At 42.2% G+C, this 14,888-nt stretch overlaps 1 protein-coding gene across 5 annotated transcripts in view; it reads right to left on the reverse strand.

The window, feature by feature from the left end:
- Window positions 1-14,888, reverse strand: part of AGBL3 (ATP/GTP binding protein like 3) — a 71,074-nt gene that overhangs the window by 18,751 nt on the left and 37,435 nt on the right. For 4 of the 5 annotated variants that reach the window (XM_036328615.1, XM_036328627.1, XM_036328617.1 and 1 more), the window contains 3 exons: window positions 7,732-7,818; window positions 6,091-6,156; window positions 367-424 (listed from right to left, as the gene is read on the reverse strand). In XM_036328615.1, the coding sequence (XP_036184508.1) occupies window positions 367-424; window positions 6,091-6,156; window positions 7,732-7,818 (211 nt within the window). The remainder of the gene's footprint in view (window positions 1-366; window positions 425-6,090; window positions 6,157-7,731; window positions 7,819-14,888) is intronic. The other variant, XM_036328616.1, reaches the window with a different exon arrangement.

The following is a 14,888-nucleotide window of genomic DNA, read 5'->3' on the forward strand; positions in this document are numbered from 1 at the left end:
CGATTTTTTGGTTGCATTTTTGCTATTTATAGCAGAAATTTTAAAAATATTCATACCCTTTGGGGCAGCAATTCCTTTCTAAGAATCTATTATAAATAAATAATTGATACTATACACAGACAGGAAGTTATAAGGTCAAAGTTAATGATATACTCCAATTTTAAATAAAAACAGGTTACAAAACAAGCAGAACTGAACTTGTTTGTCTCCCCCTATAAAAATGAGCTCCTGGGAGGAAGAAATGGTAGAGTATACTTTTCGATATCTGTAAGCACCAAGCACAGTGGAAACCTCAAAGCTGTGGCACAAATACAGTGTTTGTTAAGTGAATTTATCATTTATGAGAGGGTAGAAGCAGAACATTACCTTTCACATCAGAGTTTGATTCTTTGTGTCTTGGTATTAAATATCCTCTACCACAAACCTAGTGGAACACAGAACCAGAAGGAAAGCAATATGGTTACGCACATGAAAATGAGATGTATTTCCTATGTGACTTAAGGAAGAGTTCTTTTCAACATTTCTTGTTTTAACCTCATAGATTCAGAATGGATAAAATAATCTCTTATCAGAACCTAATACCTATCCCAACACTACTTTCATCCTAGAGCTATGAGTAGAAGAAAATACTGATATATTTTGGCACTAAAGGGAGTTTAAAATTTATTCACTGCATATGGAACCTATTTATGATAAGAGGCCAAACAATGTAGTTTATAATCTCAGTGAAATGAGAAGAGTAAAGGTACAGGAAGATAAAACTATGTAACGGGTGAAATATATAAAATTATATGAAAATGTATAAGCAATTACAAAACTATGCTTATATAGAAAAGATGAAAATTATTTTCTCATTGCTTGCAAAGAAATCCGGTAAGGAAGAGCATATATAACATTGTGTTCTATCTTGAAAGGAATTGCCAATATGACCTGGATGGACTAAAAAAGACAAAACACGCCCTCACCGGTTTGGCTCAGTGGATAGAGCGCCGGCCTGCAAACTGAAAGGTCCCAGGTTCGATTCCGGTCAAGGGCATGTACCTTGGTTGCAGGCACATCCCCAGTAGGGGGTGTGCAGGAGGCAGCTGATCAATGTTTCTCTCTCATTGATGTTTATAACTCTCTATCCCTCTCCCTTCCTCTCTGTAAAAAATCAATAAAATATATTTTTTAAAAAAAGAGAGACAAAACACTATAGAATTGTGACTGTAAATATTGAGTAGTCTACATACAGATCATTATGTAACCATGACAACATTTTTAATGTGATAAAACTTTTGCTTTTGTGTTTGTGTTATGTGGATATTATAAAGAATTTTCCAAAAGGGCCTGAGAAAGGAAAAGAGAATTGAAAACATTTTTGCCAAGATGAAATGCTTATCAACTTATGATAAAAAGTGGAGTACGGCCTGTCTGTGTGGCTCAGTGGTTGAGCCATGAACCAAGAGGTCATGGTTCGATTCCCAGTCAGGACATATGCCTGGGTTGCGGGCTCCATCCCCAGTAGGGGCCGTGTGGGAGGCAGCTGATCAATGATTCTCATAATTTATGTTTCTATCTCTTTCTCCCTCTCTTTTCCTCTCTCTGAAATCAGTAATTTTTTTTTAAGTGGATAAAATAGAATTAAAAACTAAAATAAAATCCCTTTGTACATAAAATAGATTGGCAGCAAAAACAAAAAAACCACCTGATATAATGAGTATGAAAATGGGAGAAAATGTAACAACTGAAAGATTATTGAAGGGAGAAAAAAGGGAACTATTCTATAAAAAAATAAAGTTGAAAGTAGCAATATTATCCTGTCTAATAAAAGAGAAACATGGTAATTAGCCATAACTTCGCTACTCTTCCCATTGGCGAATCAGCAAGATATGCAAATTAACTGCCAACCAAGATGGCGGTCAGCAGCCAGGCAGCTGACGCGAACATGGAGGCTTGCTTGCTCCAGTGACAGAGGAAGCCAGGTTCCCCGTCTGCCTGCTGGGCTCTGAGCTGCTCTCTAAGAAACACTGTTACAAATATAGAAGCTAAACAAAACCCCAGAAATCTGCTTTCAGTCAGCCGGGATCTCAGAGCTGGAGTCGCAACAAAGTTTCAAATACAGAAGGTAAACAAAGTCCAGAAACCTGCTTTCAGCAGCCGAGGTCTCAGAGCTGGAGCCAAGCCTCAGAGCTAAAGACAGCTCTCAGCTCCAGTGACAGCCATAGAAGGTAAATAAAATCCCAGAATAAAAAAGAAAAAAGAAATAAAAGAGAGGTTGGGAGCTTCAGTCATCCGCCAGCCTGAAAACGGCCCTCAGCCCCTCACCCAGACTGGCCAGGCACCCAATCGGGACCCCCACCCTGATCCAGGACACCCCTCAGGGCAAACCAGCCAGCCCCTACCCGTGCACCAGGCCTCTATCCTATATAGTAAAAGGGTAATATGCCTCCCAGCACCGGGATGAGCAGAGCCGTGAGGCCTCCCAGCACCAGGATCAGCGGAGCAGCGAGGCCCCCCAGCACCGGGATCAGCAGAGCCGCAAGGCCTCCTTGCCTGGGATCAGTGGAGCCACAAGGCCTCCTGAACCCGGGATCAGCAGAGCCATGAGGCCTCCTGGCACCGGGATCAGCGGAGCCGTGAGGCCTCCTGGTCTGTGATCAGCAGAGCCACAAGGCCTCCCGAACCCGGGATCAGAGGAGCCGCGAGGCCTCCCGGCCTGGGATCAGCGGAGCCATGAGGCCTCCCGAACCCGGGATCAGCGGAGCTGTGAGGCCTCCTGGCACTGGAATCAGCTGAGCAGCGAGGCCTCACTGCCCGTGTCAAGTGGAGCCGAGAGGCCTCCCAGCACCGGGATCAGTGGAGCCGCAAGGCCTCCCAGCATCGGGATCAGCGGAGCCACGATGCCGGAGTCCATTCATTGTCTTCACTAGCTGAGTTTAGACAGAGACCCCCCCAAAAGCTAGTAGCCCTTGAGAGTCCTAGTAAAGGTCAGGGCTTGAAAGTCCTAGCAAAGGTCAGGGCTGTGCACCACCCAGTTAATCTAGGAACCACCCAGTTAATTTAAGTAATAATAGTTGAAGCATCCCCACCTTAGTTCACTTAATTCCTTAGATACTTATGTAGATCCTTGTTGATTATTGTTAATCAGATACTCCCGGAAATCTATTGATGAGCTAATCAGATACTTTGTCTATTCCTGGAAATTGTCTGCTGATCTGTGTGTCATTGAAACCTCCTTACCCTAAGGGCTACTCCAGATCAATAAAAGATTGGAGCGGCCTGAGCACAGAGGAAGTCCTTCGGGACTTGCCCGCCTGGTCCCCCAATATTGCAAAATTATCTCTTGTCTTTTTCTCTCATTTGTTGTGCGGCTCCTCTTTCAGATACCGAACCCTACTCTACACAGAATGTGGAGGGAGTCATACTCGACACCACGAGGCCTCCTGGCCCCTGGAGCATCATGACAGGGGGCAGCACCCAAACCCCCTGATCGCCCTGTGGCTCTGTGTGTGACCGAGGGCGGGGTCACAACCTCCCTTTCCACCCTGCTCTGTTCGTGACAGGGGAAGGCGCCCCAACCCCCTGATCCGCCCTGCTCTGTGCATGACAGGGGGCGGTGCCCCAACTCCCCAATTGGCCCTGCTCTGAGCCCGACCAGGGGCTTCGGGGCAGGCACCTAAGGATTGGGCCTGCCCTCTGCCACCCGGGAGTGGGCCTAAGCCAGCAGGTCATTATCTCCTGAGAGGTCCCAGACTGTGAGGGGGCACAAGTGGGACTGAGGGATACCGCCCCCCCCGCCCCGCCAGTGCACAAATTTTTGTGCACTGGGCCTCTAGTATATGTAATAAAAGTGTAATATGCAAATTGACTGAATGGCTGAACATCCAGACGAGCAAGCTATGACACCTAATAGTGCCAGGCCAGCCAAGGCAGGTGTGATGCGATTGGTCTGGGGGCCCAGCCATTGCCGCACAATCGCCCCGCAGAGGGAGGCCCAGGCCACTGGCCAGCGGGGCAATCAATCGGGGGGCTCCGTGACTGCCCCAAAGAGGGAAGCCCAGGCCACCGACTGGCGGGCTACGGTGGGTGGGCGGGGCATCCCTTTGCGGGGGGCAATCCATCACAGAGCCCCGGACGGGTGGGCAGGGCCTACCTCTTTGGGGCAACTGACCACAGGGCTCCAGGACTGCGAGAGGGTGCAGGCCAGGCTGAGGGACCCCTCCTCCCTGAGTGCACGAATTTCGTGCACTGGGCCTCTAATATTATATAATCACTAGAATTTGGAGAAATAGGGTTAAAATTAGGTTGAAGAAAATCACTGATAGGACTTGATTTGATGATCTCTTAAATGTCTGCATTTTTAGCCCTCTTCCCGGGATTAAAATGATGCTGTGAACCATAACAAACTATTACATTTATCCCATAGAAAACCACCAGGCCAATATCCTTATGAATGTGATCTACAAATTTTAATCATAGGAATCTGTAATTATTTGTGCTGAAAGTCTTCAAAATTCATTATTAAATGTGTCCTAGTACAAGATGAAGTTAAAGTATTTTAAAAATAATTTACTACTATTATTTTGGGATGTATTGATGTCTTATAAGCAAAACATTAAAATAATCAAGAGCATAAATTTGAGCCATCCTCAGATGTTCACTTCAGTTAAGATGACATTTTTCAGCCTTTTGTCAAAGATTACTAGAAAATAAATTTCAGGATCAACGAACTCCCATTCGTTTTTGGGCAACATTCTGAAATGACCAAATGAGGAGATTGCTTTCCATATGGAAAAGCCAACATTAAATGTAGATTATGATTTCATAACAATTTTAAAAGCTCCAATCAAGAAAGGTGAAAAAGCCACATAGATATTTCTGAGAAAAACCACCATGTGGATATGTTTATGAGAACTAAATAAATGTGTCTCACAATATCTACATACAAAAATAAATAAATAAAAATAAAAAACAAGCTCCCAAACACATCTACCTTGGTTTGGGTTCTATAAATGATTTAATACATTAAGACCAATTAGAGAGCTTGTTTCTTTGGTGACAGGCTGCATTATTTTAGTGAAGCCCCTTAGCCATCTGCAGTGTTAAGCTCCTAATTTTGCTCCTTAGGGGTGCAGACTTGGGTATGCCCACATTCACCCTGGGATGACAGTGGTTTTGACAGGGTGTCTCGGTCTCTTTCCCTGACCACAGCCAGCAATTAAGTTCCACTCATTTCTGGCCATTAGCTTTACAGTTTTCAACAATGCCCTAGGGCAGTGGTCGGCAAACTGCGGCTTGCGAGCCACACGTGGCTCTTTGGCCCCTTGAGTGTGGCTCTTCCACAAAATACCGACTTCTGCACATGGGCCACGAAGTTTCAATTGCATTGAACGTACGCGCCCGCACGTGGTATTTTGTGGAAGAGCCACACTCAAGGGGCCAAAGAGCCTCATGTGGCTCCTGAGCCGCAGTTTGCCGACCACTGCCCTAGAGTATACACTAGGGCATATATTATTGTACAGGCCAATCCAATCAAATTTGTGTTCCTTTGAAGGCATAGTTCCTGAGGTCAGCGTTTGAGATTTGTTCTGATCTCAGGTGGGCTCCTCCCAGCTGCCTCTTTGCCCATTTCTCTCTGGAAAATCAGCTGCCTTACTGTTTCGCTTAGCCTGTATTTCCAATGTACCTACCAATCCCCTCCCAATGCCTTTTACCATACTTGTATTGATTTTGAAAATGCCATGAAACTTGAATTTCTCCAGGACCTGTTGCAAATTAAGTCACTTGTTTGGGGGAGAGATTAGGACCTGTTTCATCTGGTTCTCCCCCAAGTCAAAGGTTCTGACCCGAGTGTCTCTGGAGCTGGGGGTGGAGACCATGACCTTCACCCCACTTTAGGAGCTGAGCTGTAGGTGGGAAGAGGGCAGTAGTTTCTGGTCTTCTCTAAATTCGCCTTTCCAGTGTGGAACGACCACTTGATGAGCCAAAGCAAGGGCGATTAGGGCCAAAAATATTCTCAGTGATGTGGCACCCAAGACAGAGCCTCTTTTTCATGAATGGGGCCTGGGTAGAAGGAGGAACCCCCATTTCTAAATGGGCTGCACTCACCTGGAATGTAGCTTCAGCATTGGAGACAGAATAACTTTCCTGCGGAGACAACTCTCTGACTTTTATCTGTGGGGAGAGGAGGCCCTGTGTCTGGGCTGAATTCCTCTACAGTCTCAGTCTCATTGTGGGGGGAGGGGGGAGGGGAGGGAAGGGGGGAGGAGGGGGAGGGGAGCAGGGAGTGTTGATTCAAACACCACAGACTTTCACTGTTTTTTAATCAAGTTGTAGATTTTCATAAATATATGTTTTTTTCATTTGCTGTATGTTCTTAGGGCCATTTCTAGAGATGTTATTTTTGTTGTTGTTATTTTAATTTTAGAAATCCATATTGAATCATTTCTGCCAACAGTAACATAGCATATCAGTGTGTGAATGTTCGTTGTGATGGGGAAAGGAATGTTGGGATGACAGAGAGGCAGGGTGTTTATAACAAATAAAGACTTATTATAAAATGCTCAGTGTGTTTAAAATGCCCCATTATTGAGCGTGTTTTCCCTATCTGTGTGTGCTTGATTTTAGTCTTTAGCTCAACCTCATAACACCCAGTGTAAATTCACTGTTTAAATCATCCCTTAATCTTTTGTGTGTGTGTGATAAAATACACCACACATATAATTTACCATCTTAATCATTTTTAAGTGTAGAGTTCAATGTCCTTAGGTACATTTATACTGCTGTGCAACCAATACCACCACCCATCTCCAGAACTCTTTCATCTTCCCAAACTGAAACACTGTCCCCATGAAATACTCACTCCCCAGTTCTCCCTTAATCTTGACCAAAAGGCTCAACTTTTTCATTGATAAGTAGCTGAATCCATTAGAAAGAATATTCTTTTTTGGGGTATCTTCTTACAAATTATAAGAAAATTACAATAACATATTGTGTAATTCAAACAACAGAGGTGCAAGCAGTGAAAAGTGAATGTGTTTCCATATTCTGGAGCTGATCAATGGTAAGTATGGCGTGTAGTCTTCCAAACATGGGAAAGTATAAAAACTATAAAAGTATAAAAGATTTCAGAGTTGGGAATAAAGATGACCTCATCAGTGTAACTAAAAAGTACAACAGAACTCAGGGGCTGCACCCTGAGAACTAGGGAATGCCACACTCTTTAGCTTTCACTTACTTTCTCTCGGGGGCAACACTGGCCTCCTGCTTTTTGACTTCTTTGTGGAAGAAATCTTTGAACCTCATTGTTTAAATGGTTGCTCTTTGTCTTGTTTTTAATAGTTCTCACCTACTTTTGCTAGTGAATGGGTCTGCAGAGCTCCCCTTCTGCCATGGTGGAAACTAACCTCCCCGCACCATCTATACTTTTGTATTCCAATTTAATTTTTCTTAATTTTAATTTATTTTTTGCTATCCTGGATGCATCTTTCTCAGATGACTCAAATACTTTTCTGAGTAAGGTAAATATAAGTGAAATTTAAATATCACACCTAATAAGACCCACCTCTCATCTGTCAAGGTTCTTTTGTGCTTTTATAAACAGTAAATAAGATGAGAAAATATTTAATCATTAACTTTTCCTGAGGAATAATTAGGGAATGGGAAGTGTAAGAGGAAATAACTTGCCATTCTCTTGCAAACATTTTTTTCAGAAGCTGCTAACAACCAGATCAATGGATACTTATTTACCTCTCGCTCTTCTCTGGCATTTTTATGTCTTGCTAGGGTAGAATTTCTTTCCTTCTTTGTTCTCAGATGTTTTTTCTTGGCTTTTATCTAGGTAAAAGAATAATATTTAAAATCAACATTCCCAAGTTTTGGGCTCAATCCCCAGTGGGGAGCGTGCAGGAAGCAGCTAGCTGATCTATATTTCTCACCTCAACGTTTCTCTCTTTCTAAAATCAATAAAAACATTAAAAAAGAATAAACATGAATTAAAAAACTCAACATTTAACCAACACACTAAGGACAGTATATATGCAGACATAAAACATCCTAAGGCTACCATTTGTAAGAAGATTAAGTACTTTTCCTATTCCTCTATCTAAGCACAACTAAAAACACTGGGTATTATATACAAAATAAATATAAGAGGCTCTAAAAGGTGTAAAAAAGAAGGCAAACTGGCGAGTGATCTGAGGAGCAGAGGAGCAACATGACCTTGAATAGTTTCCTGGGTTTTGTTTTTTGCCTCATACACTCAGCCTGAGAACTGGAGGAGCCAGCAACCCAGAAATGTCAATGATTTAAGAAATAATGGCTGAAAACTTCCCAAATTTGATGGAAGACATTAATGTAAACACCCAAGAAACTTAATGAACTCCAAGTAAGATGAAATAAAAAACTCCACACCAATTCCCTATAAATTTTAGGATTATTGGTGCTAGTTCTGAGAAGAATGCCATTGGTATTTTAATAAGGATCACACTGAATCTGTAGATTAGTTTGGGTAGTATGATCATTTTAATGATGTTAATCAGACAGTTAATCATAAGGTTTAACACATATGGGATCTAAAAAAACAAATAAAACAAATAACATGGGGGTTGAGGACACATTTGTAATACCTTAACCAATAAGAAATTTAAAAAAAAAATAAAACAAATAACAAACTGAAAGGGTTAAAGAGAATAAAACGAGGCAGAGAAAACTTATTGTGCTTAGCAGATATCTTGCAGAAAGCTTGCAGCCTTGAGCATGGCATAGCCCAGATAACCAGAAGACACCTGGCATAGGAGGAACTAAGGACGGACTGGACCCTTACGTCAGCAGAATGGCTTGCAGCCAGCAAGGAGTAATAAAAATCTGCCTCTCCCTTCATTCTCCACTGACTCCTTTTTTGTCTGACTCAGCCCATCTGCACCCAGACGCCTGAAATAAAAGCCTTTTGATACATTACAGCCTCATGTCATAGGTGCGTGACCCGGCCCACTCCAAACCTTTTACAAATAAAACAAAACAGATTCATAGCAACAGAGCTCAAATTGAAAATTGTCAGATGGAAGGGGGCTGGAAGGATAGGTAAAAAGGTCCAGGGGAGCCCTGACCGGTTTGGCTCAGTGGATAGAGCGTCGGCCTAGGGACAGAAGAGTCCCAGGTTCGATTCCGGTCAAGGGCATGTATCTTGGTTGCGGGCATATCCCCGGTCTGGGGTGTGCAGGAGGCAGCTGATGGATGTTTCTCTCTCATTGATGTTTCTAACTCTCTATCCCTCTCCCTTCCTCTCTGTAAAAAATCAATAAAATTTATAAAAAAAAAAAAAAAAAAAGGTCAAGGGGAATATAATCAACTAGAGGCCCAATGCACGAAATTCGTGCAAGGGGCTTGGCCCCTGGCGCTGCGACTTCATCTGGAAGGTTGTCCAGAAGGATGTCTGGTCTAATTAGCATATTATGCTTTTATTATTATAGATAATACTGTGATGGGTTTGCACGGTGACATTGTAAGGAATATAAATGTCAAATCATTGTGTTGTTCACCTGAAACTAATATAATATTGTATACCAACTATACTTAAATTTAAAAGACTTTAAAAACATATCTGCAATAAAAAAGCCCACATCAAGACACATTATAACCAAACTTTCAAAGTCAAAGAGAACAATAAAAGAGAATCTTGAAAGTAGCAAGAGGGATTACATGCAAGGGATTCTCAATAAGATCATTAGCAAATTTCTCATCAGAAACTTTGGAGGCCAGAAGACAGTGTGCCAATATATTTACAGTGCTTAAAGGGCGAAAAAAATGGGCAGAATAGTCCTTCAAAAAATAGGGAGAAATGAACACATTCTCAGAAATACAAAAGCTGAGGGTGTTCGTGACCTCTAGACCTGCCTTGCAAGAAATTTTCAAGGGAGTTGTGCAAGGTGAAATGAAAGGACACTAGTCAGTGTAACCTTGCAGAAAATTCATTTCTTTACTATGACTTTTTCTGCTTTCTTTTGAGTCAAACTTGTCTCACCCAGCACCCTGACTTACCTGCCCCCCTCTCCCTTGCAGGTGCACTCCCATAATCATTAAGCCCTGAGGACACTGAGGTTCTGACCAGCATCAAATAATCTTAGGAACAAAGCCTCAGGTCTGTTAACCCCGGAGACAGAGTTTCTGCCAAACTAAAGATAACATCTAGAGCACAACTGTGTTTCAGCTCCAGGCCCATAAAATTGGTGAAACCAGACAAAGCAACAGCCATGGATGACAACAGGGCCAGATGCACTGATCAACTATCTCTTCCCCTACCACTGACTAATCAGTAGAGACCACAATCCTGACCACAGCCCTAACTCCCTTAATCGTCATGATTAATGATTTCCCTCTCCTCTATAACCGATCCCTTGGAAGCCATCAGGGAGCCAGGTCTTTGAGCATTAGCTCACCTGTCTCCAGGCAAGGGCCACTTCCTGAAATAAACTCTTATTTTCTTTGCTGCAAACTCAGGTTTGTGTCTTGTTGGGCTTTCGGGAAAACGGACCCTTTTAGTCTGGTAACAGCAGTAACTTGAAGGTATATGGAGAATTAAGGATCTTAATACAGTAAATAAAATTATAAAAGCTAGTGTTATTGCAACAATAGTTTGAAACAGCACTTTGTTTTCTACATGGTAAGTGACTAACATTTAAAGAAAAACCCCCACTATTATTAGTGTAAAAGCTAGTACTACTGTAACTTTGGTTTGTAAGTCCAAATATTGTTTTTTAAGTATATTTTTATTGATTTCAGAGAGGAAGGGAGAGGGAGAGAGAGATAGAAACATCAATGATGAGAGAGAACCATTCATAGGCTGCTTCTGCACACCCCCTATTGGGCATGGAGCCTACAACCTGGGCATGTGCCCTGACTGGGAATCAAACCATAATCTCCTAAAGGTTCATAGATCGACACTCAACCATTCAACCACTGAGCCACCCCTTGAATTTTGTTTTCTACATAATTTAAGAGACTAATACATTTAAAGAAAGTATTAGTGTATGTTTTGGGGCACACAGTATATAAATATGTGATTTTTGACATTGACAACCGAAGTGGTGGGATTGCAGCTGTAGAGCAGACTTTTTGTACACTATTGATGGTAAGCCAGACTAAGTTACAATTAGAGTGTTATAAGTTTAGGATATTAAACATAATCCCCACAGTGAGCACAAAGAAAATACCTATAGAATAGACACAAAAGGAAATGAGAAAGGAATTTAAACACTTCACTACAAAAAAATCAGCTAAACACAAATGAAGACAGTGATGTGATCTGAGTGACAAAAATGCTGTAAGACACATGGAAAACAAACAGCAGAGTGAGAGAAGTAATTCCTTTGTATCAGTAAGTATTTTCATTATAAATGGATTAAACTTTCCAGTCAAAAGACAGATATTCGCAGAATGGATAAAAACACATGATCCAATTATATGCTGTCTATAAAAGACTCAAAAGAACCAAAATACAAACAAGTTGAAAGTGAGAGAATGGAAAAGATATTTCATGCAAATAGGAACCAAAAGAGAAGAGGGATGGTGGTACTAATATCAGACAAAATGGACTTTAAATTTAAAAATATTATGAGAAAAAGGACACTAAATATTAATAAAAGGTTCAATATGGCAAGAAGATATAACAATTATAAACATTTACATATCTACTGCCAGACCATTAAAATATATGAAGCAAAATGGACAGAAGTGAAGAGAGAAGTAGACAGTTCTACAATGGTTGGAGCCTTCCATACTCACTCATGATGATAAAACAGACAGAAGATATATAAGGAAGTAGAGGATTTAATGCAGTAGCATATGAATAATATAGAAATTGATATCTAGAAGTATGATACTGTCCTAATAAAAACCTAAACCCTGTGACAAACATTGGCTGGCTAACAACAGGTGGTGTAGAAACTGTTACAGGAAGCTAGACAAATAGTGGCGCAGTTATGTAGAGGTGATGCATTTAGTAAAACTGTCTCCTGGGATGTGAAAGACAGAAAATGTACCTAACAGACCTGGGTCATTGGACACAGAGATTTTGAGGCAGAATGTTTACAATATGAGTTGGTTGTTGCTCGCTTCATTTGATAAGTTGCTACTTTTTGTCCAAAAATATTTGGACAAAAGAACTGAATTGAGAGGGAAAACGGAGCCCCCAATTTGAGAATTTGAAGGCTGGTTTCAACATAGCCTTAAGGCAAAAAATCAAAGTTATGGCTTTGATGTTTGTGGTAGACAATTGCTAGGATGGCCTCTAATGATCTCCATCTCATAGCATCCATGCCCTTCTATAATCCTCTCCCTTTGAGGGTGGGCTCAACCTAGTGACTCACTTCTAATGAATGGAATAAGGCAATAGTAATGGGATTCTGCTTCTGAGATTAGGCTGCAAAGATACTGTTGCTTCTCTCTTGTGTGCCCTCTCTTGCTCTTTTGCTTGCTCAGTCTGATGGAAGCCGGTTAGGCGTTGTGAGCCGCCCTATGGAGACGCACACATGGAAAGAACCAAGGGAGACTTTCAGCCAACAGCCAGCAAGAAACTGAGGCCCTTACATTCTATAAGGGACTGAATCTTATCAATAACCATGTGAGTGAACTTGAAAACTGATCCTCAGTCAAGCCTTCATGTGAGACCACAGCCTGATCAGCACCTTCACTTTAGCCTTTGAGAGACCTCAGAAGCACCCAGCTAAGCCACTCATGCATTTCTGACCTACATAAAGTATATGATACATGTTTGTTGTTTTAAGTGCTAATGTTGGGGTAATTTTTTACTCAGCGATAGAACACCAATACAAAATCTGTCTAAGTCCGTTTGGCTGCTATAATAAACTACCACAGACTGAGTGACTTATAAATAACAGAAATGTATTTCTCATAGTTCTAGAGGCTGGAAGGTTGAGATCAGGGTGCCAGTATGGTCAGGTGAGAGCTTTCTTTTGAGTTGTAGACTTCTTGTTGCATCGTCAAGAAGGGGCTAGGGAACTCTCTGGGTTTGTCTTATAGGGCACTATTCCACCCGTGAAGGATCTGCCTTTATGACCTAGTCACCTTCCAAAGGCCCCTCCTATCCCCACCTTCTAGCACCATCATATTGGGCATTGTAATTCCAATATGTGCATTTGGGGGCGGGGACAAAAATATTTAGACCACAGCAGTCAACCTCTGTTCCCCCAAATTCATGTCCTTCTCTCATTCAACATACATTCTTTTCATCTCAACAATCCCAAAAGTCTTGACTCATGCCACCATCGACTCTAAAGTCCAAAGTCTCCTCTCAATATCATCTAAATCAGATATGGCTGAGACTCAAGGTATCATTCCTTCTGAGGTAAAGTTCTTCTCCAGCTGTGAACCTCTGAAACCAAATGAGTTATGCACTTCCAAAACACAATGGTGAGAAGGGCCTAGGACAGGGGTGGGCAAACTTTTTGACTCGAGGGCCACAATGGGTTCTTAAACTGGACCGGAGGGCCGGAACAAAAGCATGGATGGAGTGTTTGTGTGAACTAATATAAATTCAAAGTAAACATCATTACATAAAAGGGTACGGTCTTTTTTTTTTTTTTTAGTTTTATTCATTTCAAACGGGCCAGATCCGGCCCGAGGGCCGTAGTTTGCCCACGGCTGGCCTAGGACATACATTCCCATTCCAAAAGGAAGAAACAGGAAAGAAGAATGAGGTGACAGGTCCCAAGCAAGCTCAAAACCTATAAAATTCAATGAGATCTTAGGCTCAAGAACACTCCTCTCTGGCTTCATGTTCTGGACCCACTGGCGTGGCAACATCACTCCTACAGCTTGGCAGAGTGCTGCTCATGCCTGGCTCTCTGTTGGGGCCCTGCCCACACCACAGCTCATAGCTCTAGGTGGTTTACCTCCACGGCCTCTGTTGGAGGCTGTCTGCCCTAAAACCTCGGTGGTGGTGGCCCTGATAAGCTCTTAGTTACCTCCAGGCCTTTTTTTTTTTTTTAAATCTTGTTATGAAGAACAGCACACATTCACATGAAAAAGCTCTATGGCAGTGGTTCTCAACTTTCCTAATGCCACGACCCTTTAATACAGTTCCTCATGTTGTGGTGACCCCCAACCATAAAATTATTTTTGTTGCTACTTCATAACTAATTTTGCTACTGTTATGAATCGTAATGTAAATATCTGATATGCAGGATGTATTTTCAGGGTTCCAACCCACAGGTTGAGAACCGCTGCTCTATAGTATCCTACTGACAGCCTTCCTTTACGCTGTCCTGTCCCTATCCCCTTCAGTTCAAACAGGCCATATCCTGCCGAGATGGCTGATTAGTCCTATGGTTCACACCCACACTAATCTATCTATCTATCTATCTATCTATCTATCTATCTATCTATCTATCTATCTATCCTCTCTAATAAAAGAGAAACATGGTAATTAGCGTACGACTGCTACCCTTCCCATTGGCTAATCAGGGTGATATGCAAATTAACTGCCAGCCAAGATGGCGGCCGGCAGCCAGGCAGCTTGAAACTAACATGAGGCTTGCTTGCTTCAGTGATGGAGGAAACCAACATTCCCCGCCTGCCTTGCCGGCCTCTGAGCCTGCAGTTTGAAACATTGTAATAAATATAGAAGCTAAACAAACCCCCAGAAACCTGCTTTTAGCTAGCCGGGATCTCAGAGCTGGAGTTATACATTGTTTTGATTATAGAACCCAAACAAACCAGATACCTGTTTTCAGCAGCAGAGGCCTCAGAGCTGGAGCCAGAGCTAAAGCTGGCCCAGAATTAAAAAAAAAAAGAAAAAAAGGAGCGGTTGGGAGCTTCAGTCACCTGCGAGCCTGAAAACAGCCCCTCACCCAGACTGGCCAGGCACCCCAGTGGGGACCCCCACCCTG

This window comes from Myotis myotis, unplaced genomic scaffold (genome assembly GCF_014108235.1).
Source record: "Myotis myotis isolate mMyoMyo1 unplaced genomic scaffold, mMyoMyo1.p scaffold_m19_p_11, whole genome shotgun sequence".
Taxonomy (NCBI): domain Eukaryota; kingdom Metazoa; phylum Chordata; class Mammalia; order Chiroptera; family Vespertilionidae; genus Myotis; species Myotis myotis.